Source organism: Gossypium arboreum, chromosome 11, assembly GCF_025698485.1.
Source record: "Gossypium arboreum isolate Shixiya-1 chromosome 11, ASM2569848v2, whole genome shotgun sequence".
NCBI classification, from domain to species: Eukaryota; Viridiplantae; Streptophyta; class Magnoliopsida; order Malvales; family Malvaceae; genus Gossypium; species Gossypium arboreum.
The window spans coordinates 15045781-15071154 of NC_069080.1; the positions used below are offsets into that span (position 1 = coordinate 15045781).

A 25374-nucleotide genomic window follows, 5' to 3' on the forward strand; every position below is an offset into this window, starting at 1 on the left:
TAAATGTATTAGAATATGAAATGAATGAAAATGATGATCAAATTTATTTATAAAGATCCGGACGATACAAATACTGAGACTTGATTATGGAAAAGAAAATATATCGAATAATGAAATAATAAACACGAGCAATCAATGAGGTAAGTTCGTGTAACTTGAATTATATTCGAAATGCTTGAGATTGTATGTTATTGATGTGAATATGATTTGAATGTTCATTGTATGAAAATTTATAAAACATTGATATATTTGATAAAATGGGAAGAAATCCGGTTGAATGAAAGGAAAATTCGATGGATCTCGAAAAGGAATTGACGGTAAAAGGATCTAGCAGGACGGGTGATCCTATCTGAAATAGCCCTCCGAAGAATATGTGTAAAATGGATTTAGCCGGACGGGTAATCCGAATTAGGGTCTGAATTTAGCTTTGACTGGTAATTCGGATCCAAGCTCATTAGAGTAATTGTCGTTGAGGATTTAGCTTGGTGGTAATCCCGACAATACTCTATGAGTTTATATTGTAGGATTTAGCTCGGACTGGTAATCCCGCCGCAAGGATGAGGTTCATGGAGTGTGCTCTCGATATGAAATGTGTAAGACCATGGTTGAAAGATACCATGGCAACTTTGAGTGTAAGACCATGGTTGAAAGATACCATGGCAACTGATATAAAATGTAAGACCATGGTTGAAAGATACCATGGCAACTGATATGAAATGTGTAAGATCATGGTTGAAAGATACCATGGCAACGTGATATGAAATGAATAAGACCATGGTTGAAAGATACCATGGCAACATGATGAAAATGAGTAAGACCATAGTTGAAAGACACTATGGCATCATGTCAAAGATAAATAAGACCGTGGATGGGAGACGCTCTAGCATCTGTTGAACAATTGATATTCGTGTAATATGTATCGATGACGAATGGTTATATGAAATAATTATGAAGATAGATAAACGAAATAAGTACAAGTACATGAAATATAATTTATGTTAAGTTTGATATAAGCTATTACCGGAATAAATATACATAAAATATATGGAAATGATGGAGCATGAAATATTGATATAATGAAATGAATGATATATGCTTATGAAGAAACGGTAAGAGCATGATATGTTTCATGACATGTACATATATGATTATCTTTGATATGTTGATACAAGGAAATTATGTAATTGAGACTATTATTAAACTCAAGTGCGATATGTCGAGAAAATAGATATATCAGTGTTGAATTTATATGAGATATGTGCAAGTATACTAACAATGTTGCTGTTTGATGCTTATACAACTGTCAAACTGTTGATTGAATGGTAATATATTTATTTATATGATGCATTGAATCGGTAAGTATTTAAATTTTTTTTTGTGATCTGTAAATGGTAGTAATGCTCCGAAACCCTGTTCTGGCAGCGGATACGGGTTAGGGGTGTTACAATCATCTTTCCATGCATGCAACCAACATTAGAATAGAAGGAAAAGAAAGAAATTTTCTTTTCTTTACAATTTGGTCTTTCCACCAAAAATTCACCATTTTCACCTAGAAATCAAAAGAATTTTCATAGCTACTAAGAGAGAAAAATGTTAAGGAGACCATGGGGAGTTAAAATATCAAGTTGGATTCAAGAAATAGAAGCTGGAGGAGAGAGAAAATCAAGTTAAAGATTAGTTTCAATAGAATAAGGTAAGTATATTAAGATTTCAATATGTTTTTAAGTTTGTTATTATTGACAAAGCATGGAAATAATGTTATAGTAGAGTTTTCTTACATAAGGTCCTATGTTCTTGATATGTTAGTGAAGAGAAAATAAGAGAGAGTGATGAGAAATGGTGTAGAAAAAAGAAAATAAGGGTGTTATAACATGGTAATTAATATCTTGTACTAAAACAGTTTTGGACAGTAGCAGTAGTCTAACTTTGAAAAATCATCAAAATTGTATAAATCTAATTATAGGATGAATAAAATATGAAATTAAATATTATTAAGTCTAGTTTCTTATAGAAGAAATGATGTAAGCAATAGAATTTTAAATAATGAGATATGATGAATTTTGTGAGACAAGGTCAGAATGATTTCGTGTTCCCCTGTTCTAAATTTGTAAAATCATAAAAAATTGGATAAAAATAATTATGGGCTTAAATTTATATTTTTAGAATCCTGAATGAGTCTATTTTCAATAGAAACAAACGGGAACATTATTAGAATTCTGTATGATGAGATAATTAATTTTTAGTGAAGAAGGGCCAGAACTGTTAGACATCAGAAGAGGGGTAATTTTAAAGAATAAACTTTACTTATTGGCTAAACCAAAAATTCTGAAAATTTTATGGTAAGAATATATATAAGTCTAGTTTCATGGAAAATTATCATATCTTAATTTTTAGTTCTATAGCTCCAGATATAAATAATTTAGTGACTATGACACGAGATAGATAGCTTGAATATTCATAAAAGTAAATAATAAATATTATGGATAATGTTACTTGCAAGTGTGTTATCTACATTAAGGATGTGGAATGGAGAGTAGGAGGAGGAAAAATATGTATGAATATTCATCTAACATGGCTAATTTGTATATTTTAGGCTCAGGGACTAAATTGAATAAAAGTAAAACTTTATGGGCAATTTTGTAAAAAATGTCAAAAATGATTAAATTGCATGAAATGGATTATTTTATTATTTAAATTACAAAATTGAATGAAATTATTAATTTAGTTCAAGATCGGGGGAAAACATGTTTTAGGGATTAAATTGAAAAGTGTTGAAATTATGGAAAATTCTGATATTTTATAGAGTTCATGGACTGTTATCAATACATATGAGAATAATAGCTGGAAATAAGGATTAGATTGCAAGAATTTTATTTTCCTGACCCTAAGGATGAAATCTCATTAATTAAAAGTTTAGGGGCAAAATGGTAATTTTTCCTAGAGCATTAATTAAATGCATTAGAATATGAAATGAATGAAAATAATGATTAAATTTATTTATAAAGATCCGGACGACTCAAATATAAGACTTGATCGTGGAAAAGAAAAGATATCGGATTAATGAAATTATAAACACAAACAATCAATTAAGTAAGTTCGTGTAACTTGAATTATATTCTTAAATGCTTGAAATGTATGTTATTGATGTGAAAATAATTTGAATATTCATTGTATGAAAATTGATGAAACATTGATATATTTGATAAAAAGGGGAAGAAATCCCGGTTGAATGAAAAGAAAATTCGATAGATCTCTGAAAAAGAATTGACGGTAAAAAGGATCTAGCCCGGACGGGTGATCCTATTCTGATATAGCCCTCCCGAAGAATACGCGTAAAATGGATTTAGCCCTGACGGGTAATCCGAATTAGGGTCTGAATTTAGCCTGGACTGGTAATTCAGATCCAAGCTCATTAGAGTAATTGTCGTTGCAAGGGATTTAGCCTGGACTCGTAATCCCACTGTAAGGATGAGGTTCGCGGGAGTGTGCTCTCTGATATGAAATGTGTAAGACCATGGTTGAAAGGACCATGGTTGAAAGATACCATGGCAACCTGATATGAAATGTGTAAGACCATGGTTGAAAGATACCATGGCAACGTGATATGAAATGAACAAGACCACGGTTGAAAGATACCATGGCAACATGACAGAAAATAAGTAAGACCATAGTTGAAAGACACTATGGCATCATGCCAAAGATAAATAAGACCGTGAATGGGAGACGCTATGACATCTGTTGAACAATTGATATTCAGGTAATATGTATCAGATGACGAATGATTATATGAAATGGTTGTGTGAAATGTTTACAAGAACTGGTCATATGGAAATATATGTACAAAATAGTTGTATGAAATAATTATGAAGATAGATAAACGAAATAAGTATAAGTACACGGAATATAATTTATGTTAAGATATAAGCTATTACCGGAATAAATATACATAAAATATATGGAAATGATGGAGCATGAAATATTGATATAATGAAATGAATGATATATGCTTATGAAGAAACGGTAAGAGCATGATATGTTTCATGACATGTACATATATGATTATCTTTGATATGCTGATACAAGGAAATTATGTAAGTTGAGACTATTATTAAACTCAAGTGCGATATGTCGAGAAAATAGATAGATCAATGTTGAATTTAGATGAGATATGTGCAAGTATACTAACAATGTTGCTGTTTGATGCTTATACAAGTGCCAAACTGTTGATTGAATGGTAATATATTTATTTATATGATGCATTGAGTCGGTAAGTATTTAAAAAAAATTTTAAGTGATCTGCAAATGGTAGTAATGCTCCGAAACCCTGTTGTGGCAGCGAATACGGGTTAGGGGTGTTACAATGCATACATGTGTAGTATAAATATATGTTTAATTATATTATAAGTAAATAATAATAATAATAATTACTAAAATATAATAATATAATAAAAGAATAAAGAAATAAAATAGAAAAAGAAAGAAAGAACAGACAAAGTGGAACGAAATAGGAAAGAAAAAGAAATGAGAAAACAAAAAGGGAAAAATTAGGGTTTTGGAGTTTCAAGCTTTGATTGGTAAGTCAATTTGACCCATTTTCTTGTAATTTTAGTGTCTATGAAATCCTAAGAAGAAATACTATTTGAGTTATGTTGAAATTTAGAAAGTTATTGAATTTTTAGATATTGATTAAGTTGAATAAATGGAAAAGTTAAGTGTAATTTGATAGAAATTTAAGTTAGAAGTGGGAGAAGAATTGAATTGTAAAGATAGATATAAGTTTTGTTATAGTAAGGATTAAATTGTTTAAATTGTAGAATTGATTTTTATATTGAATATTAAGAGTTGAAACTTGTTTAAAGTAGGTATAAAATGAAAACTATAAGGTTATTTGAAGAAAAGAATGGTTATGGTGGAAGGACTAAATTGGAATTTATGTAAAAGTTACATGGAAAATTAAAGAGTGTGTTATTAAATAACATATATTGATAATTTTAAATGTTAAATTTTATGTAGCCAACGTAGCACCGGAAACTTCATTGAAAAAGGAAAAGGAGAAAGTGAACGAGGATATCGAATAAACCCGAGAATTTTGGTTTGTATTTCTATAAACTATGTTTAATAATTTAATAATTGTAATTGTTATTTTTATATGGTTAGTATGTATGATAAATGATGTGATAGAAATTGTTACTATTTTTGTTCCAAAATGAAATTATTCAAATACGCTATTAATAGTGTCGTGCCAGTCGGATATAATTGGCATGCCGTAGGATTGGAAGTGTTCAGGGATATTCCGACTGTGTGTCGATGAGACACTATATGTGTCGGCTACTGTGACTGTTCCGGATTCGTTCCAAAGAGGTACTTTGTACCTGACTATGACTGTTACTGTTATTGTTACTGTTACCCTACAGTGTATTCCGGTTTCAGCCAATGAAACATTGTATATTATCCTCGGTGTGTGGGTTGGATCCGCGTATTCGTTTAGGTCCGGGTTATGTTAATAGGGGTATATGAAAGTACTGAAGACTGACTGTTATTGATTATGTAACTGTGACTGTTATACAATTGTTGAAAGATATTGAATGATATGAAATGTATATAAAGAATTGTTTAATTACATTTAAGAGCTATAAGTTAGAGGTAAGTGATGAAGTTATTAAGATTATGAAAGTAAAAAGTTTAAGTTACAATGTATATACATAGCTTATTATTGTTTAAGTATTAGTTAATAGAAATACCACTGAGTGTATGCTCAACGTACGGTTTGTTTCCGTGCGTAGGACTAGGTACGAAAGGAAGCTAAGGACTCAGCATCCAAGCCAATCCCGAACTCAAAGTGGTGAAATACCTTTCTTTTGGTAAAATGGCATGTACCTAGGCTGATAAGAATTTTATTTAGTAAATGATAGGAATGAGCATGAAAGATGTTGAAACATTTAGTGTGAAATATGCATATTTTGGAAGTTAAACTTACATGAGTTTGATTAGTATGATAATGTACTATAATTTTGATGAATTGTCGTATATAATCCTCAAGAGGTAATGAAGTGAATGAATGAATATTTGCTAAGTTTGAATGGAATAACGAATGATAATTGATTTAAGAACTATTAGTAAATGTTTGGGTATGAATTAGATATGTTTAGCATGTGAAAATGGATAAAAATGGTCAAAAATCATGTTTTCACACGGCCAAGTCACATGGGTGTGTGCTTAGGCCGTGTGGCTCTCTGTTTATGTCACACGGGTTGTTCTCACGGCCGTGTGTGTAAGTCAGATCTGCCCACAGCTTGGCCCCATGGCCATGGGAGCCCCACGGGCAGGCCACACGAGCATGTCCCAGGCCACACGGGCGTGTGCCCTTATTTTCAAGGAAAAGTTTTCAAAGAAAAGTTTTCAAAGTTCCCGATTTAGTCCCAAATCATTTCCTAAGCATATTTTGGGCCTCGTAGGTCCATATTAGGGACTTAAAGATGATATTTGAGACATTTTAAATTGAAATACAGATTTATGAATCGGTTTTGTTCGTTTATTAGTGTGTAATTTTGGTAATGCCTCGTAACTCTGTTCTGGCGACGGGATGGGGTTAAGGGGTGTTACATAGAATTATCTAATTTGAGTATTGACTATTTTACCCTTCACGTTTCTTTAAAATCTCATCTTTGAGTCACTACTCACTTTGGTAAAATTACAATTTTAGTCCCTCTTATTCTATACGTATTCAATTTAGTCCTTGCATGACAATTCCATGTCATAAAAAATTGAGCTATTTTCATTCTTGGTCTTTAACTTACTCATTTTTACATTTTGACCCTCAAATTTTAAATATTATACTTAATCCATAAGCTTTTCACATATTTACAATTTAGTCATTGCTTTAAATTAATGTATCACAACATACTTCTTAATTTAAAATTTTTTTTATTGGTAGCACTCAACCTTTCTTTTATCATCTTTTTACCATTTTTTCACTTTACCGAAAAAATCAATTATACACCATTTAATTTCATACCGTTTTCCAATATTCCCAATGTAAAGGTGCATGCTGGATGAATCCCATAAAAAAGAGTAGATGAATTCATGCAAATTATCCCAAGTACTTAAGAAGGGAGAAAAAAACCAGTGACATAGAAGAAAGGTAAAGCCTGAGTCAGTGTTTTAAGAAGGACCTCTTTATCTGTTCTTCCAACCAATGATGGTTTGCTCAACCTGAAAGAAAAATTGTTTTAATATTAAATACAAAGAAAATATAATTGGATTAATTACTTGCTGGAAATGGAATGGGACCAAAACTGTTGGGCCTTGCCGGCGTTTTCAGACCATGAAATAAGAGGGCGCAGAATGGCCCAAAAATTGAACAAATCACTCGCTTTCCTTCTTCCATTGACGTTTAAGCATATAAAAAAGCAGGCGTTTTTATCGCTAATTTCACGTGACAGTGATTTTTAAAAAATTTTATTTAAAAAAATCAGATGGAAAGCATTTTATATGCTGGGACCCCTGACGTGGCATCAATAAATGCCGATAAATTTAAGAGATAAGAACCGAATTTTTAAATTAAATAAATAGAATTTGCAAAAAAACAAAAAGAAGAAGAAGAAGAAAAGAAGAAACCCTAACATTTTGAGAGATCTGAAAACCTTATTGTTGTCAGGTGAAGCAGGGGAATCTTGCTCAAGTTCGGAGCCACCAGTTTTCCATCTCAAGTAAGGATTTTTTTTCTCTTTTATTTATTGGGTTTCGCGTATTTATGCTTACCGTTAAAGCCTTTGACTTTTGCATTTGCTTTCTGATTTCGTTATTTGATAGGTTCTTTTTTGAGATTTAGTTATTGGAATGGTTTTTTTCAGAAGCTGTTAGTTTTGGAAATTGAATGTTGATGAAAATCTGCTAAGTAGTTAAGAAATTTGTCGAATTGCAGGTTAAGGATTTTAATTCAGCTGCTAGATGTGGTTTTTGGGGATATTTAAGTGCTTGAGTTGAATGGGCAGTGTTGATTATGGTTTAGGAATTTATAGGGTTTATGTCATAGCTACTGGGTACTCTGTTATAATTGGGGCTTTCCTTACCTAATTCTGAACTCTAATAAAGAAATGGGTGAAATGTTTTGGGCAAATGAGGAAGATAAGGCTAAGGTGGAATCTGTTTTGGGCACTGAAGCCTGCGACTACTTGATATTGTTGGCTTCTAAGAACATGTTGTCAGATTTCATCTCTCCACCACCCAGTTATTTGGGTCTGCAACAAAAGCTTTGCGAGGTCGTAGAAAGGTCAAATTGGAACTATGCAAGTTACTGGCAAGTGTCAAGCTTGAAATCTGGTGGATCGATCTTGATTTGGGGTGATGGGCATTGCCGGGATCTTAAGCTTGGTGGAGTTGGTGATGCAAGTTGCTCGGCTGATGCCAAATTGGAAGGGGTTGAGAAGATAAATGAGGTGAGAAAGCAGGTACTCCAGAAGCTTCGTGCATGCTTTGGTGGGTCAGAGGAGGATAACTATCCTGCTAAGTTGGATGGCGTGTCAGATATGGAAATGTTTTATCTCACTTCAATGTTCTTTAAATTTCATTGTGATGCATCATATGGTCCTGCAGAATCGTATAAGTCAAGCAAACCAATTTGGTCCTCAGATTCGAATTGTTTTTCAGATCATTATCAATCAAGATCATTTCTAGCTAGATCTGCTGGATTGCAAACAGTGGTTTTTGTACCTGTGAAGTCTGGTGTGGTTGAGCTTGGATCCGTCAATTTGATTCCTGAAGATCAGAATGTTGTGGAGATGGTGAGTGCTATGTTTGGTGGATCCAGTTCTGTACAGACAAGAACCGTACCAAAGATATTTGGACGTGAACTAAGTTTGGGTGGTTCGAAGTCTCAGTCGATTAGTATTAACTTCTCTCCGAAAATGGAAGATGAATCAGGCTTCATGTTGGAATCTTACGATGTTCAAGCTCTAGGTTCCAATCAAGTTTATGGTAACTCTTCTAATGGATCTCAAGGTGATAGTGAAGCAAAGTTGTTTCCACAGTTGCTTGTTGGAGGTCCGAATACACAAGCAAGAATTTCTGGCGTGGAGCATCCTAAAGATGACTCACCTTCTTTACCTGATGAGCGGAAACCAAGGAAAAGGGGAAGGAAGCCCGCCAATGGGAGAGAAGAACCATTGAATCATGTTGAAGCAGAACGACAGAGGCGGGAAAAACTTAACCAGCGATTCTATGCATTAAGGGCTGTTGTCCCTAATATCTCTAAGATGGACAAGGCTTCTCTGCTTGGTGATGCCATTACCTATATCACCGACCTCCAGATGAAGATTAGGGTCTTAGAAACTGAGAAGGAGATGGTAAACAATGGGCAAAAGCAGTTGTCAATGCCTGACATAGATTTCCAGCAAAGGCACGAAGATGCAGTTGTGACCATGCGTTACCCTTTGGATGCTCACCCAGTCTCTCAAGTCTTAAAAGCTTTGAAGGAAAATCAAATTACAGCACGTGAATCTGACGTATCAACAACAGATAATGACAAGATTGTCCACACCTTCACCATTGGAGCCCCAGGTGGTGCTGCCGAACAATTGAAGGAAAAACTGTTGGATGCTTTATCTAAGTGACCAATCAGGTAACAGTTGTGTTGATAATGTACATCTAAGCGAATGCTGTGCATCAACTTGTAGAAAAATGGGATTCTGCAGTGACTAACAGATTAGTGGCTAGTGCCTTTTGTTTCAATGAATCATATGTACCTTAGTTCTTTTAAAAGATATGTACCCCCCAGAGTGCATGGATTAGATGCATGACAAGGGAACACTCTTAGCTTGTACTACATCTTAAAGACTTCCAATTAGAAATTCCATCAGGGGTTGTGGCATAGAATCATATATTTCCTTGTGTTGGTTTGCAAGTTGCAATCTGTATACCATTACACTTCATTTGTATTCCTTGCATAATTTTTCTAGTTCCTCTTCTCATATTGGGCTAGGATTAAACTTTTCTATATATGAACGGTTAAATGTTAAATAGCCAACAAAAATAGATGAAGCCTACGCTTGATTATGATTATTCATCAAGAAAGTAGGCACAGCTATCTCAGGCAGCCACTTGCTCCATAAATTTAAGGTGTGACTATCTTGTGAATGCATCTGGCCTCTGAAGTCAGAACCCTTCATTGTTCAAACAGCATATGGTTATTTATTCAGGAAATGACTTAAAATATTCAAATCAATCTTTAAAGTTTTGTCAAATGATGCGGTCGTTTCCTTGATCTAAATTCATGCCGTTGTTTGATTTTGAAGTTTGGAATAAGATTTGCCAAGACTGTTGCGGGTTGATTTGAAGCCTTTTTTGTTTTTTGTTCTTTTTTTTTTTAAACCAAAAACTCTGCACCTGAAGGCATACAAGAGTAGGAAAAGGTTCCCTTCGAATTTATTAGCAGATGATTTCATTTCAATTAGCAATAAAAACAAAAACAAAATTATGTTCGCTCTTTCATTATCTCTACTTTCCAATATAGTTTGTTTTGTTTTTTTCACATTGTATAATTTGTGGGGGTGGATATAGATGATCAAACCATGACTACATTCTTTTGAAAACAAAATAAACAAGTACTATTGTCAAACATTTCCCACTTTTACGACTGTGTGTGAAGGTGCCGTGTTGTTGATCAGTTCCAACTCGTTTCAGTCTTCAAACCATGGCTTAGTCAAATTCAGAAATTTTATTAAAAGTCCTTTAAGGTTGCAGTCAAACCGCACCCATAGAATAAACATGGGGGAACACGGCTCAATATATTGCTATAAATCCATAACGCCCTTGAAAATTCTCAGCCAATTCAGCATATCAACTCTCTCCTCAATACTCGAGCTAGAAAACACTGAAAATATACACAAGTAATTTTTTTTTCCCAAAACAAAAAAGGGGATGGCATTCTCCAATAGGAAAAACCTATTCAGAACTCTATTGGTTTTGTCGTTATTAGTAGCTTGGATTCAAGTTGGAGCAATGAGGCCACTGGATGGAGAGCTTGTGATTCAATCACTCCCTCGAGGACCGGTGACACCATCGGGTCCCAATCCATGCACCAACATCCCTGGAAGAGGAGGTGGCGTTTGCAAGCTGGGTGTCATTAACGTAGCCGGTAATGTTATGCACTCTCCTGCAGTATTTCCCGGCGTTGTAACTGTGTTCGGGGTGGCTTCCACTGCCAAGAGGTCTCATGATGAAGACATGAGCTCTTAATAGCTAAAAACTTCAGCTATCCAAAACTAAAAAATATACATACTAATCTGATCAAAATTTTCTACTTTCTGTATTTTTTTTCATCATATACTTGTAAATTATTTTCATTATTCTTTCTTGGGAGACAACACATCAAACAGTTGAAAAAATTATTTATGTTGTGCCAAATAAATAACTTATAATACCATTAAAGAAACAAATTGCAACAGTTGGAATTTGATTAAGTTAAATTAGAAGGCTAAATGGTTTTAATATACTTTAAACAGCTTCAATTGTCAATTGATGACTACTTAAATTTAATCATTTTCTTCTCCTTGAAATTGAAAATTGGAATTAGATATTAAAGCAGGAGCATCGATATTTATGTGTCAAGTTCAACAAATAGCATGTTTTATTCACAATTCATCTTGTGTTTAGTAAATGCTCAATACATCTCAAAGAAGTCAAAGAATTAATAGGAGAAAGAGAGCTTCAATCGGGTGCTTATAGTATGAAGATCAACACACTATAAATTTTGGGTTATACGTTTAAATAAAAAATTTATTATTAAAAATAGATTTGGATAAAAATAAAACTTATTAAAAAAGTTAATTTTGTAAACTTATCTTTCAATTATATTATCTATACAAAGTTGCACATGAATTTTGATTTAATGTGTAATTTAATACATTAATTTTGATTTGGTGTAACTATACACATGAAACTTTAATCGCGGTTTAAATGTATACATGAAATTTTTATTATAACTCAACTATACATATTCAGAGAAATAAATACATCACTTTATTTTCATATTAGATAAATATAATTAATTTTGCATCTAATATGACATAAAATAGTGCTATATTGTAATTATTATTTTCTTCTTCTTCTTCTTTCTTTCTTGTGGTTGGAAATTAAAAGTTTGTAAATTTATTTTTGTCCAATGTTTGAGATAGACATGGTTATAGTTTTAAGGAACGTTTGAATTTACGGTGGTGTCATGGAGCTGGTTGACTTAAAAATTTTATCTGTCATGTGAGTATGGAATCATCACCCGGGAAGCCGAATCACGTTGCAATTCAAGGTTCAAGTTGTGGTGATTATATGGCCTGGGGTTGAAGTGCAACTAGGGCCTCAAATTTACAAAGGTTATGTTGTCAAAGGATGGAGCTTAAATGGGGCCCTAATTGGCAGTGGTTATGTTGGCACAACAATAAGTTTTTCCTCCTTCAAAGAGGATGCTTTATAAAACCTAAAAAAACGTACAGAGAAGAAGAAAAACGCAGTGGTCTTTTAATATAATCAAGTATTTTGTTTTATCCATGCCCACCAAAGACGATGACCCCGTTATTATAATCTGTAACATAATTAGGGTGTAACAGGTTTTACTAATAAGGACACTGCCTTTCGTGGGCATGGACAACACTAATTACTTGATTATACTGGAAGGCCCTGTGTTTTTCTTCCTCGCACTTCCGTGTGGGTTTCATAAAGCATGCTTCTTTGATGAGGAGAAACTAGTGGTCATACCCACATAACCAATGTCAACTGGGGCTCCAATTATACAACATATTTGTAACTTTGAAACCCTAGTTACACTTCAACCCGAGACAGTATAATCACCGCCAACTTGGACCTCGAGTTGTAAAGTCATCTCGGTTTCTCAGGTGATGGCGCCATACTCACACGACAAGTGAAATTTGTAGGATATCGAGCTCCATGACATCACTATGAACCTAAACACAACTTGAGAATCCCGAGTAGCATGGGTTCAGAGGCAAAAGCAATCAAGTTGGCTTGGAGATTGAAATGGCCAAAGAGAAAAAACTCCTTGCAGGTAGCGTTTTCACTCCCTGCAAGAGACGTTTTCATCTAACATGTCAGTGAAAAACGCTTTCTGTAGGAAGCGTTTTTCTCTTTGGCTATTTCAACTTCAAGGCAACTTCAATTAACCACATTTTTTAAACATATATTCTATAAATTATCCAAATACTTTGATTTAAGATGGTTTTTAATGTTGGAATTTTCTTACTTTGTCTTAAATCACTATCACGTACACACTACGCCTTGAACTCGCAAAGTGGGTTGTGGAGTAAATGCCCATAGCCAATAGGTCAAACATTGAGGTTCAAAAATTTTATTAAATATATATATATTATTTTATTTAATATTTAAAAAATTATATATTATTATTATTATTATTAAAAGATAAAAAGAAACAATTTTATATTTTAAATATTTACATGTTAACGATGATACAACATAGATTAATAGAATTGAATCATACTGAATTGGGCTTGTGATTTAAATTTTGAAGCCCAATTTTAATTATATTTTAAAGGGATGTTTTTTTTTTTACGGACATAATAGTTTTGTTTAAGACTCTTGGATCTTTAAATTTAATCGAATTGTCGGATGCTTACAGTACATGTCCAATGAATAGAATTATCAATGAATTTTGATCAAAGTTCTCTCTTTTTTTAAGTTGTGAGGGTTCGACTTTGACCCCTAAGACAACACTAATCTCTAATTGAATTACCAAATTATTGGATTATTGCATTCGGTGAAAACAATGATGTATAAATTTTATTTATAAACCTAGAAAATAACTTGAAATAATAAAATTGTAACTTTCAAAACTAACCTCTATTAAATTTAAATAATATCTTTTAAATTAATATCTATTTTATCAAACAATATAATTATTTTAACGCTTAAAATTTAAATTTATCAAACACCACTTAAGTCTTACTGCATGTCAATTTTTTTAAAAACTATTATGGGTTTAAATTACATTTTATATATATAAAAATATAAAAATCTTAATAAGAATCTCTAGTTCACTTTTGATGCAAAATTAAATTTAATAAAAAATTATTTGGTACTTTCAGAATAATAGAGGTCGATAGAGAAAGGAAAAGAAAAAAAAAAAATCCGATCGCAGTCACGTTATTGTCGTCCTTGTTCTTCTTCCCATCCTTCTAATAGTATTTAGTATCATCTCTTTCTCCCTCTCGCCACAGGCTCAGTCAAATTACACCTATCTTACCATTCCCTCAACCACTTTTCTGGGCACAATATTTTGCTTGTATTTTCTCACCTCAGCGATTTGATTACAGTATTTCTAATAGTTACCTAATAAGATTGTATTAAATGTATATTAAAATAAAATTTCTCCCTGGATATATAGACATGATCATTAATTCAAAAAGGAATTTGTAATCATTAAAAATACATAAATAAATAAATAAATTTGGTGGAAATTTTGTACTGCTGCCATTTTCCTATGTCTGTATAACCAAGCAAACCTGCCCTTTTAACATATCTAACCTACTCTTTAATATTAAAATGTTGGCCTGCAACTATATATATAAACAGATATATATGTTTAGCAGGAGAGAAATAGGAAAATGACTCAACTTCAATTTGGTGGACATTAGCTGCTCCATGCCATAGAGATAAAACCAAAGAATGTATATGCATGCCAGACATATTTTGATAACGTAGCTACCAACTTATGCATATCATTAATTCAAAACTTGGGATAATTCTAAGATTCTTCAATCATCAACCCCAGATTTTTCTCTACCCTCTACTTTCTGGGTTTACTTTATTACTAAAGTATTTTAAGGTGATCAAAGCAAAACTGTGATCAAGTTAACTTTTCCAATACAAATATATTTATATGCTTATCGGTTGAAATTAACGTAAATCGAAGTGGTTAAAAGATATAAGTGTTTCCCATGGAAAAAAGCTTGTACTCGAGGACAAATGCAAAGTACAAAAATACATTGTTTCCCCTCATAAAATATTTCTGCAGGAAGGTTCCTACATCTTTCGTCACCAGTGTCATAAGCAAGGCTTCATTATACCTATTTTATATATACACCACTTATGATTAATTTGATTGAGGCTATTTCACTTTTTTTTTTTTAAATGAAAACATTCATAAGCATGGACTAATGGATACGTCTAAATATAGCAGTATTAATTCTAGATGGAACATTCTTTTCGTGTTAATTATAAAAACAAAATGCTTAACTTACATAATTAAGGGTTGATTTGCAGTATGAAGCTATAAATTTAACTTAGAAAAGGTTATAATTACTTTTGTAAATTTTTAGTAAAGAAATAGGGATCCAAAGTTAATTTTGAAAGTTTTATAGGATAACGTATTTGACACACAAATATTAGTAATTGGCAAATTGTATTAACTATAGAGTTAGGCTTCAATGTTAATATGTAAGAAATCAAAGATTATGGGGATGAAAGCAACAAGAGAGATTAAATAGGCAGATAAAAAAATATTTAAGGAATGTGTTGTAAAGACGGATCTAACCAGCACAGCCGGCAATCAGAAAAGCGCTCAAAGCTAACATCTAAGAGACTTTTTCTCAGTAAATCTTGACACCCAATGCCTATGTCCTTTATTTGTCTCTTGTCTATCTCTTTCTTCTCACCTTTTCTTCCTTATAATACCCCCATCTTTGTGTTTCACTGCACATTTAATCTATCTATCAAATTAATTTCTTAATTCCTAATTGGCACTACTTTCCATGGAAACCAACCATCAGCATGAAGATTCCAAGAGCTCGAGCGAAGAAACCGATCGGTCGGAGCAAAGCAACGATGATGTGGGCAGTGGCCGGTCCTACGAGTGCGTATTTTGCAAGAGAGGGTTCACGACAGCACAAGCCTTGGGAGGGCATATGAATATTCACAGAAAAGATAGAGCCAAGAGCAGTAGGCCTAACTCAGTTCCTATAGTTTCGGGCAAACTGGATGATGAGAATTACGCAAGCCTTAGATCGTCTTCTTCATACCTGCCAATAATCCAAAGCTACCAGCCGCATTACGTAAGTTATCAAGCTTTTTTCCCAGCTTCATCAGGTTGGGGTTTCAGACCCCCACACACACCTCACGGGGACGAATTATTTGTGGACAATTCTTCACGGTATCTAAATCCGTTTAGAGAGGAGGATTGGCCTAGGAATCTTAACTTGCGAATCGGTCCATCCCATGTTGATGAAAACAAGAAGATTGATCATGGAAGTAGTCAAGATGATGAATTGGATTTGGAACTTCGATTAGGTCATGATCCGTAGTATATTTTTATATAATGTTTCATAATAGCTAATACTAATAAATTAAGAAACCTCCTCTCTCTATATGTACAGTACAGTAGTTGTGGATACTCTTTATGAAGTACTACTAGCTAGGAAGGATATATATGTTTGCTGATGTCGATGGTACAATACTACAACTACTACATGATCAAGTTGTTTCTTCCACATCGATAAATGTATGAATTTTGGCCTATTTTTATGGCGATTACGACCGAGAAGACACCAAGTAAGAAGAATAATGAGGAGAAAGAAGAAGAAAGATGGATTCTGTAAGATGTTCCTCTTTATTATTTATATATGTGTCCTTCTGCATTATCTTTTTTTCTCCCATTTGAGTACTCATCTGGAAATTTTCTGTAATGTCATGTTTTAATGGAGTCGGAAACTTGAATTATATATCTTCTTATGATTCCATTAATAATTTGAGAAATTATTAGTCGACATAGATATGGAGCTAGGAGCTTGGCTGTTAACTTGCATATATATTTTCAGCCCTTTTTGTTTGCAAGGTTTTTAGAGTATACTGGAAACCCTAATTTCCTTTCCTATGGTTTCCCCAGGAATCATTGTTGATGTGAAAAGCCTCATGATTTAGACAAATACTAATAATATGAAATTGAAAACAAGTAATAATCAGAATTCTCCCGGTAGGGTTTTTCTATTATTAATCCTATTACGTTAGATTAAATCTGTTGTTCATGAATTAGGTTTTTGTTTTGGATGTATTAAGCTTGTTTTCTGGTGCAATAAACCCATGTAGGCAGTTGAGTTGCAGGACCCCATCATGGAAACATATGCCTTTCCTTTCAAAATCTTTTAAAATATACTCTACTATTTGCCTTCGTTGTTATGCATCCAAACCAAAAGTAAATAGTGGTTCCTTGTCTTGATGTACATCTATTCATACATACATACATACATGCAAAAAACAAACATACAAAAAAGTTATATAGACCTTTTAGCATGGATGCTTTTATGAAGATCATGATCAGATAGTGTTAAGTTATTGATACCTGTTTACAGCAATGGATTTCCATTTCTCATGTCATCCATGGAAGTTACTCATGTTAGGTAGTGCGTAATCACTGATCCTTTGTCTTTGCTCCAACTTTCATCATCAGCAGTAGTATATATTTTCATGGCGAAAAGGTTCAAATATGGAAGATAAGATCTAGTTTCGGCTTATAAGGCCATATTTTCTTAGCCACATTTCATGATTAAGTAATAGGGAAACTTTCCTTCTTTAACGTGAATCTACTTTTCGAAACCCGTCGTTTTTCTCTTTCTAGACTGTTATTGTAATTTGATCCAACAACATTCAGTTAGATACTCTGATAGATCTTTAGATCTGGTATATATATGTAAGTAAAATTATTTTTTGTGTTTGTGTTGATGTGCCTAAACTCTATTGAGAGCCCTATGATTTCATAGGTCGAAAGGTACACCAGCAAGTCCGAAATTTGTGTTGACGTCACTCAGTTCTGTCATGAGCCTTACGGGTTCCGCATAAATAGCTTATACGCCATTAGTAATGGGTCAAGTGAAGAGTTTGCCTATGGTTCTGCCTGTTGAGCTACTTTAAAGCGCTTCCGAGATTTTTAGCAGAACTGAGAGACAAAAAATAATATTGAATTTGATGTAACCTTGACGTGTCAATCCATATGTGCCCTCCGGAGAGCCTAAGCAAATCAACAATATGAAAAAGTAACACTACATGTAGGGTTGAATGGTCATCAGCAGCAAGATCCAGCAATCTCCTCCACCTTCAAACACAAATCCATGAGTTGTCCTCTTATCTTATTCAATTAACCAAAATATCATTTTGGAGGCATATTAAGATCTACGATAGTGCTAGAGTATATATATACATATATACATACTACAGATAGAAAAAATTCATGATGTTAAGATAAATAAGAAATATATATATTTATATATATCGATGGAGATTGAAATTAGATTTACACAGATTGAGGGAAAAAACAGGTAGAGTTGTGGTAAAATCAGTAGCATTAATGATCAAATAAGAGTGGGGTAGTCAATCAAATCGAGTGAAAAAGAAAAGCAGATGAATATAAAAGCAAAGAGTATTACTCCCATCCTGTCGTGAAATAAGTGGGTTTTCACTACAAATGTTCCTAGACGAATTCTTTTAGACTCTGCTTTCTGTCATATCTGAACTGGCAGTATCCAACAAATAAATCATCATTTCTTGTCACCTTATGGAATTCAGGAGATTCAGTAGGCTATACATCAAGAATGTCTCTTTGATTTCACTGGATCATGCATCTGTTTGTATTATATTTCCACTGTGACAGCACCGTAAGCTGACAGCTGCAAGTCATTTCCATATTTAGTGCCAACTTTATATCATCAGTGCCTCTACTGTTTATGTAAAGTTGCTAAAAACTTTAAGCTGATTTGGTCTTTCAATGGGTGAATCAATGGAGATCTCACCCCCCACCCCCCAAATTAGAGGCTCTAGTTGTTTATGAATAAGTTGATAAGTATATGCTAATTTTAGCTGATCCAAAGACAAAAAATACCATGCATTCTTACCCTTAAAGCAGCACCTATTCATTTTCTAGCTAGTTTAACAGCAATCAATTTGCATAACTTCAAAAGTTATAGCTGATTGGCAGTTACGCATTTTTAATCAAAATATCAAAATAACATTGTAGTGCAAAATATCTTCTACAATTCTTGGTCTGTTAAAAGAGTTTGATATATCACATTGTCACAATTATTCAATTTTAACAATACTCCAAACTTCATCTCTATTAATTTGTTGTTAAGTAACTTTCAAATGAATAGACTATCTATAGAGTTTGAGTTTAAGATTGGAATCCTGAATTCCTTTGACAAATGAAAAAGTCTTTGGCTCAAATTAAAGCACTGTTGCAATAAAATCAGCAGCTTGCGTGAGGCTAAAATATTGAACCTGAAAATAGAAAACAATGGGAGAAAAACCCCTTGGAGGAACCTAAAGGTTAAAAGTATGTTCTACCACAACACGTAATTAGCAACCAAACAAAGCAAATATTTGTTGTGGATGTTTAGAAATGGAGAAAGTAAGATGGTTTCAGCAGAGGGAAGAATTGTATCTTAAGTAGCAATTACAAAAGAGTTGTTACGACTAAGTGAACAAAATTTTGTCAAATCTGAGCTCGAAAATTTCAGCCTGGCCGGGGCCGGCACTTCATCAAAGTTAGTTTGTGGGCAGACTCCCATCAAATCTTACTTAAAACCCAGGTTTTGTTTTATTTATCTTATTGAATTAGACACGACTGGACTAAAACTCTGGGTTAACTATCCAGTGAAGTAAAACATAAACAAGCCAGGTGCTAGTTAACTAGAAGGAGCAATAATTGATATTGCTTAATGTTATTAATTATATAGTATATATATGAGACCCAAGGGTGTCAGGTAGGTTCCTTTTTTGCCACGTTACAGGCATGCGCTCGATTCCTTTATTTTTTTTATTACCAAAAGTCAAAAAACTTATCGTGGATGTCATACCATTCAAAGGCTTATCCTTTTCAGGCATCGACAACAAATAGATTTAGAATCAGTGTGGGTGACGACTGTAGTTGGCGTGGAAACTGGCAAATTTAGGCGGAATTATTGGGACGGCAAAGCTTTGAAATTGGAAACTAGATGAATCCTGCCAATCGCTACTATCTCATTAAAAGTGAAAAAGGATTAATCAACTTCGAAGTTAATGACTTGACCTCCCGTAATTGCAGCTCTCGTTTTTTGCATTAATGTGATTCTGGGTCAAAATCCACCATACAACCTAATCGCTTTAACCTTTAGGATGAAGAATCATTAAAATGCTTCTCGGACCTCAAAACTTAAAAATTCAAATTGAAAACATTGAAACAAATGACAGTGGCTCAGTTATAAGTAGAAAATTGGAAGACAGCCATTGACAGGAATATATGAATGACTATGCATATTGTTGATGTCACTGCTAACCAGTTCATGCTATGAAAGGCCTGTTTGTTTGATATATCAAAACATATTTATACAAACATGCCACGATATCATACAAGTAGGAAGCGCATTGTTTACAGTAACACGATGTACTAGAATAAGGGTCTTCCAAATTCTCATATAAAGCTTGCAGTTGTATTACATCACATACACCACAGACCAGTTACCTAGTAAGATAGTATATAACAAGGAAAATAACCACAAAAGATGCCACAAGTGTAAACATTCTCCTGCTTGATTTGGTCTCGAATACCTGAAAGGCAGATCGAATTCATTGTTATGACATCAGCAATCGATTTGCAAAACACAGAAACACATCCACACACTTAACAGGAAGTAACAAAAACTGCAAGCAAAAGATGCCATTCAAAGTCACAAAGAGAAGAGTTTGCTAGTTCTGATACCATCTTAAACTTGTCCATGGTTCCTGAGAGTATTCCTCTTGATGAATCCATATCATTTCCCTAGTTACGAACCATGTGCCACATGTTAACATCAGCAGCATCAAAAACCAATTAAATTCAGAGGAAGATAGTTTTATTCTGCTGCATACATACCATTCGATCCAGCATGCGATTGTGGCTATCCACCTCCTCATGTATGTCGCCTGAAAGCTATAGAAGTAACATGTGTCAGAATATGCGTTACATTCAGGACATATTATATTATGATATCATAGAACATGTCAGGATTCAAGCTGAAAATCTACCGTGAAACATGCTAGAGCCAAAAATCCTGAATAATAGAAATGCCTCTAGCAATATAAAACATAGATTTGTGCAAGAGACTGTCATATATATTACTTAAGTCGAGCATACCACCTTTAATACTCTTTAAAAGAATGAGCTTCAAGATTTAAATTGGTAAAAAAGGGAAGGAAAAGGAATTCAAGAATGTAAAAGGATCCTTCTATTACATATAATGACAGGATTCTAAAATCCCATTTATCCAGGTTCTCAATAGTTAAATAAGCTCATTAAGAAGCTCTTATTTATTATATAGCTCGATAAACCGGACGAACAATGCGATTAATAATGGCATGAGATAGAAGGGTTCAATTAGCACCGAAGATCATACTTACCCTCTTCAGCAGATTGACTCTATCCTGCAATCCTTCCATTGCTCTTTCATTATCATGCTCATCAATTTCATGCGAGTAAGAAGAAGTGGCCCTTATGCCACCCTCCTCGATGCCATCGAAAAGGGCAACTCTGTTGTTACGCATGTCCCTGCATGAAAGCAGATCTCAGTAGACTGCCACAATATTTCCATAAGGATAACTATTCCACAAACTGAAGGCACAATCAAGATAGATAACCAAAGAGCAACTTACGATCCAATCACTTCAGATTTATAATTAGATTGCAAGTTCAGATTTAAAAAAAAAAAAGATTGAAATTTTGATGTAAGAACATCACTATAATCGCAACACCTTCTTGGGATCACATGTGAATCATGGATAAACCAATAAAACATATATGGAATGGGGCAACTAATTAGGTAAACTTTTCAAATAGCTTATAGATGCCAATTATTTACAAACAGATCTAATCAAGCAATTTAAGCGACCAAACCATTGGGGTAACGAAAACTCGCACAAATAGAGATTAAACTGACCGTCTAGGATTCATGTTTCTTCAATTATGGGAGAACCAAAGCCCTATAAATCTTCTTCGAACAAGTGTGAAAAACAAAGTGTTTTACCTGTTTGGGTAATTTTAAAATCTGCACTAATTCAAGAAATGAAGGGAATTAGTTCAAGAAATAATGAAAACAAAAAGTGGAGAATGGGAAACCAACAAAGTGAGAAAAAAGGGAAATCGAAAGTGAATAAATTCGGATCGGAAGAGAATAGCTTAAAAAAGAAAGAGCGTGGAAACTGCAAAGATTACCTGCTAAGGCTAAGGTAGCACCCGACAAATTGTTGAAGAAAAAGGATATATCCTAATCAGGAATTGAGATTAGAATTTGAACGATTTAATGGCATTTTCATCTGGGGAGTTTTCTTTGCTGGGGGGATTGGGAAGATAAACAAATGGGCTATAATGAAAATAAAGCCCAACAAAAGGGCTTTTGGTTTTTGGGTTGACCCTGATATTAAGGGTAAACCTAGAAAACTGAGAGCTTTGATTTCTCTCTCACCCATTCAATGCGTTAAACTTTTCAAAAACTCAGGACCTTATTTAATCTAAGCTCATTTTTCCTTTTGCTACCAAACCAAAGGAAAACTATTACATGCATATATATTGCATGTTCATGATGCTCGTATACCTTTGCTTGTTTCGAGCTGAAAATGTCGCATAATAGTCTCTTTGCCCCGCGCATTTTCAACCCATTCATTCAATCCCGTAATAAGGTGATGTAAAATCTCGTTCGTTCTTGGGATGCCAAAACTAACTAGTTGGACTGAGAAAAGCGTCAATGCCAAAAATAACTCCCGCCATGTCTTCACAAAACCACACCAAAACCCTCCTTTTCTCTCTTTTCCCTTTCACCAAAACTCTAACTCTCGCCCAACAAATCCATGCCCGTATTGTTCTCCATGGGTTCAATGAATTCGTAGTTTTTGGATCCAGGCTCACCGACGCCTATATCCATTTGGGTTCTCTGCAATTTGCCCAGAAAACCTTTGATCGCATCACTTCCAAGAATCTCCATTCATGGAACACCATTATCTCTGGGTATTCCAATAAGAAGCTTTTTCTCGATGTTTTACGCCTTTTTAATCGAATGCGAAGGGAGATTGTTGGGGTTGACAGCTTCAATTTAGTTTTTGCAATCAAAGCATGCAATGGACTCTCGTTCCTGAAAGATGGGGAATTGATTCACTGTTTGGCTGTTAAGTTTGGGTTGGCAGGAGACCCGTATGTTGCACCGGCTCTTTGTAAGATGTACGGTCAATTGGGTTCTCTTAGAGATGCTAGGAAGGTGTTCGAGGGTTTTCCTGGAAGGAATTCTGTTTTTTGGGGTACTATGATGAAAGGGTACTTGAAGTTCTCTGAGGAATTGGAAGTCTTTGAACTATTCCGTAGAATGAAGAGATCGGATTTTGAATTTGATACTTTTACGGTGGAAGGGTTGGTTCGAGCTTGCGGAAACGTTTTGGCTGATAAAGAAGGCAAGATGTTTCATGGTTTGTGTATTAAAAGGAACTTCATTGGTTCCAGTCTTTTCTTGCAAACGTCCCTCATAGATATGTATTTGAAATGTGGTTTGCTTGATTTGGGGCTGAAATTGTTTGAAGAGGCCAATGAAAGGGATGTGGTTTCATGGAGTGCGATGATTTCTGGATTGGCCAAAAATGGGAAGGGCTCGGAGGCTATTGCCTTGTTTAGACAGATGTTGCAACAGCCATTATTAACTCCAAACTCAGCTACCTTGGCTAGCATTCTGCTTGCTTGCTCCTTAGGGGGGTCTTTGAAACAAGGAAAGAGTGTTCATGGTTACACGATAAGAAAAGGGGTTGACTTGGATGATCTAAATTACACTGCTTTCATAGACATGTATGCCAAATGTGGTTCTATTGCAATGGCACAAAAAGTTTTTGTTCAGATGCCAGTGAAGAATGTTGTTTCTTGGAGTGCAATGATTAATGCTTTTGGAATTCATGGTTTATGCTCAGAAGCTTTGGCTTGTTTTGATCAAATGAGATCAGAAAACCAAGTACCTAATTCCATAACATTCGTTTCGATTCTGTCAGCTTGTAGTCATTCAGGAAAGGTTGCAGAAGGATGGAAATATTTTAAAGCAATGACTCAAGATTACGGGATTGTTCCCACTCAGGAACATTATGCATGTATGGTAGATTTATTAGGAAGGGCAGGGAAAATTGATGAAGCTTTATCCTTCATCCACAGCATGCCTATGGGAGCAGGTGCTAGTGTTTGGGGGGCTTTGTTGGATGCATGTAGATTGCATAGAAGGGTTGAAGTAGCTGAAAATGTAGCTAAGAAGCTCCTTCGTTTGGATGCCAATAAGGCTTCTGTTTATGTTTTGCTTTCTAACATCTATGCTGATGCTGGCAGGTGGGAATCGGTGAAGAAAATAAGAAATAAATTGGCAATAAGAGACTGTGTAAGTGTGTCAGATTTACCGCAATTGAATTGGGGAAGAAGTTGCTCGTGCGTTAGTGCCTAGGATTGATTAACTTACATAAACACAAACGTAATGATTATGAGATCAAACAAGAAGTTGTTTATGGCCATAGTGGGAAATGAGAAATCATTTCTGAACTGATGAACAATGGAGATGGAATGCCCAGCAGCATGATTAAAAACTTAAGAATATGTGGCGATTGTCACACAGCATGCAGTTGCAGGGAAGATGACTTCATTGAAGGATTAAGATATTTCATCATGTTCAAAATGGTCTTTGTCCATTTAAGGACTACTGATAAGAACTGCTGCTAAACTGACCATGGAGGTATTTGTTTATGAATAATTGATGCAATAAAACAGTATCCACTGTCAGAAAAAAGAATTCTTCAGAGCTTCTGTTAAAGCATTGTGCGGCCTGCTCGGAGTTGCCTACCATCGAATGGTAAGAGAAAATGCTAGGCCAACCACTCAAAAGAAAAGAAAAAAGGGTGCTGAGCTTGTTTTCAGTTGACTTAGAATTTGGTATGGCAAATGAGAGACACTAATATCAGTTCCTTATACTAGTTTACAATATATTGTCATTGAATCAGTATCAGTTATTTTATATGCTATGTCATTTGTCCAACTAAGTTGCTCAGCAAAAGGTTTAATTCAATTGTTTGGAATTAAGTATATATTCCTTTCCTGTTCTCATATTACAACTTTTGCTTAGATTGTGGAAGAAGCCAAGCACATAATATTTATTTATTTGTTTGTTTATGATTCGGCAATAATATTATTGAGTTAATTGAGGGGTATTTCATTCAACTTCTACTGGATCATTATTCGGCATTTTAAAGAATAATGTTTGAAGTACTACTTCCTGAACATGTCCAGGCAGACACCTAACTTAATTGTTGCAGAAGCCAATGTTGGATATGGTTTGACTTATAACCACC

The 25374-nt window shown here is 34.2% G+C and overlaps 5 protein-coding genes across 7 annotated transcripts; 4 read left to right on the top strand and 1 right to left on the bottom strand.

Annotated features, from left to right (window-relative positions):
* The first annotated feature begins 7431 nt into the window (after window positions 1-7431).
* LOC108460608 (transcription factor bHLH3) lies at window positions 7432-10030 on the top strand. Of its 2 annotated transcripts, none has more exons than XM_053021896.1 (2): window positions 7432-7709; window positions 7813-10030. In XM_053021896.1, exon 2 carries the CDS (start codon window positions 8097-8099, stop codon window positions 9609-9611), a length of 1515 nt encoding a protein of 504 aa, XP_052877856.1. In that variant the 5' UTR covers window positions 7432-7709; window positions 7813-8096; the 3' UTR covers window positions 9612-10030. The 2 variants fall into 2 exon arrangements, with proteins under 2 accessions (XP_052877856.1, XP_017615658.1); XM_017760169.2 differs by having other exon boundaries at window positions 7449-7709; window positions 7925-10030.
* A 769-nt stretch (window positions 10031-10799) lies between these two features.
* Window positions 10800-11387, top strand: LOC128284165 (uncharacterized). Its single transcript, XM_053021897.1, has one exon. It carries the CDS (start codon window positions 10918-10920, stop codon window positions 11233-11235), a length of 318 nt encoding a protein of 105 aa, XP_052877857.1. The 5' UTR covers window positions 10800-10917; the 3' UTR covers window positions 11236-11387.
* A 4080-nt stretch (window positions 11388-15467) lies between these two features.
* Window positions 15468-16582, top strand: LOC108460160 (zinc finger protein 10-like). The gene has a single exon (XM_017759530.2). The coding sequence runs from the start codon at window positions 15774-15776 to the stop codon at window positions 16320-16322; it is 549 nt and encodes a 182-aa protein (XP_017615019.1). The 5' UTR covers window positions 15468-15773; the 3' UTR covers window positions 16323-16582.
* A 3785-nt stretch (window positions 16583-20367) lies between these two features.
* Window positions 20368-22403, bottom strand: LOC108457857 (bet1-like SNARE 1-1). 2 transcript variants are annotated; one of them, XM_017757037.2, is made up of 6 exons: window positions 22232-22403; window positions 21957-22064; window positions 21421-21568; window positions 20897-20953; window positions 20744-20803; window positions 20368-20592 (listed from the first exon to the last, which is right to left on the bottom strand). In XM_017757037.2, the coding sequence occupies exons 2-6, from the start codon at window positions 21968-21970 to the stop codon at window positions 20503-20505; spliced, it is 369 nt and encodes a 122-aa protein (XP_017612526.1). In that variant the 5' UTR covers window positions 21971-22064; window positions 22232-22403; the 3' UTR covers window positions 20368-20502. The 2 variants fall into 2 exon arrangements, with proteins under 2 accessions (XP_017612526.1, XP_052878172.1); XM_053022212.1 differs by having other exon boundaries at window positions 21957-22069; window positions 22232-22352.
* A 58-nt stretch (window positions 22404-22461) lies between these two features.
* LOC108457856 (pentatricopeptide repeat-containing protein At1g06140, mitochondrial) lies at window positions 22462-25110 on the top strand. Its single transcript, XM_017757036.2, has one exon. It carries the CDS (start codon window positions 22761-22763, stop codon window positions 24474-24476), a length of 1716 nt encoding a protein of 571 aa, XP_017612525.2. The 5' UTR covers window positions 22462-22760; the 3' UTR covers window positions 24477-25110.
* The last annotated feature ends 264 nt before the right edge of the window (window positions 25111-25374 follow it).

Bases quoted from the DNA above. Each gene is read 5' to 3' on its own strand.
- LOC108457857 (XM_017757037.2), bottom strand. The intron at 20,804-20,896 runs GTATGTATGCAG...GTTCGTAACTAG, and splicing joins ATCGCATGCTGGATCGAATG to GGAAATGATATGGATTCATC. The intron at 20,593-20,743 runs GTATCAGAACTA...TCTGCCTTTCAG, and splicing joins CCATGGACAAGTTTAAGATG to GTATTCGAGACCAAATCAAG.
- LOC108457856 (XM_017757036.2), top strand. From the start codon at position 22,761: ATGCCAAAAATAACTCCCGCCATGTCTTCACAAAACCACACCAAAACC.
- LOC108460608 (XM_053021896.1), top strand. From the start codon at position 8,097: ATGGGTGAAATGTTTTGGGCAAATGAGGAAGATAAGGCTAAGGTGGAA.
- LOC108460160 (XM_017759530.2), top strand. From the start codon at position 15,774: ATGGAAACCAACCATCAGCATGAAGATTCCAAGAGCTCGAGCGAAGAA.
- LOC128284165 (XM_053021897.1), top strand. From the start codon at position 10,918: ATGGCATTCTCCAATAGGAAAAACCTATTCAGAACTCTATTGGTTTTG.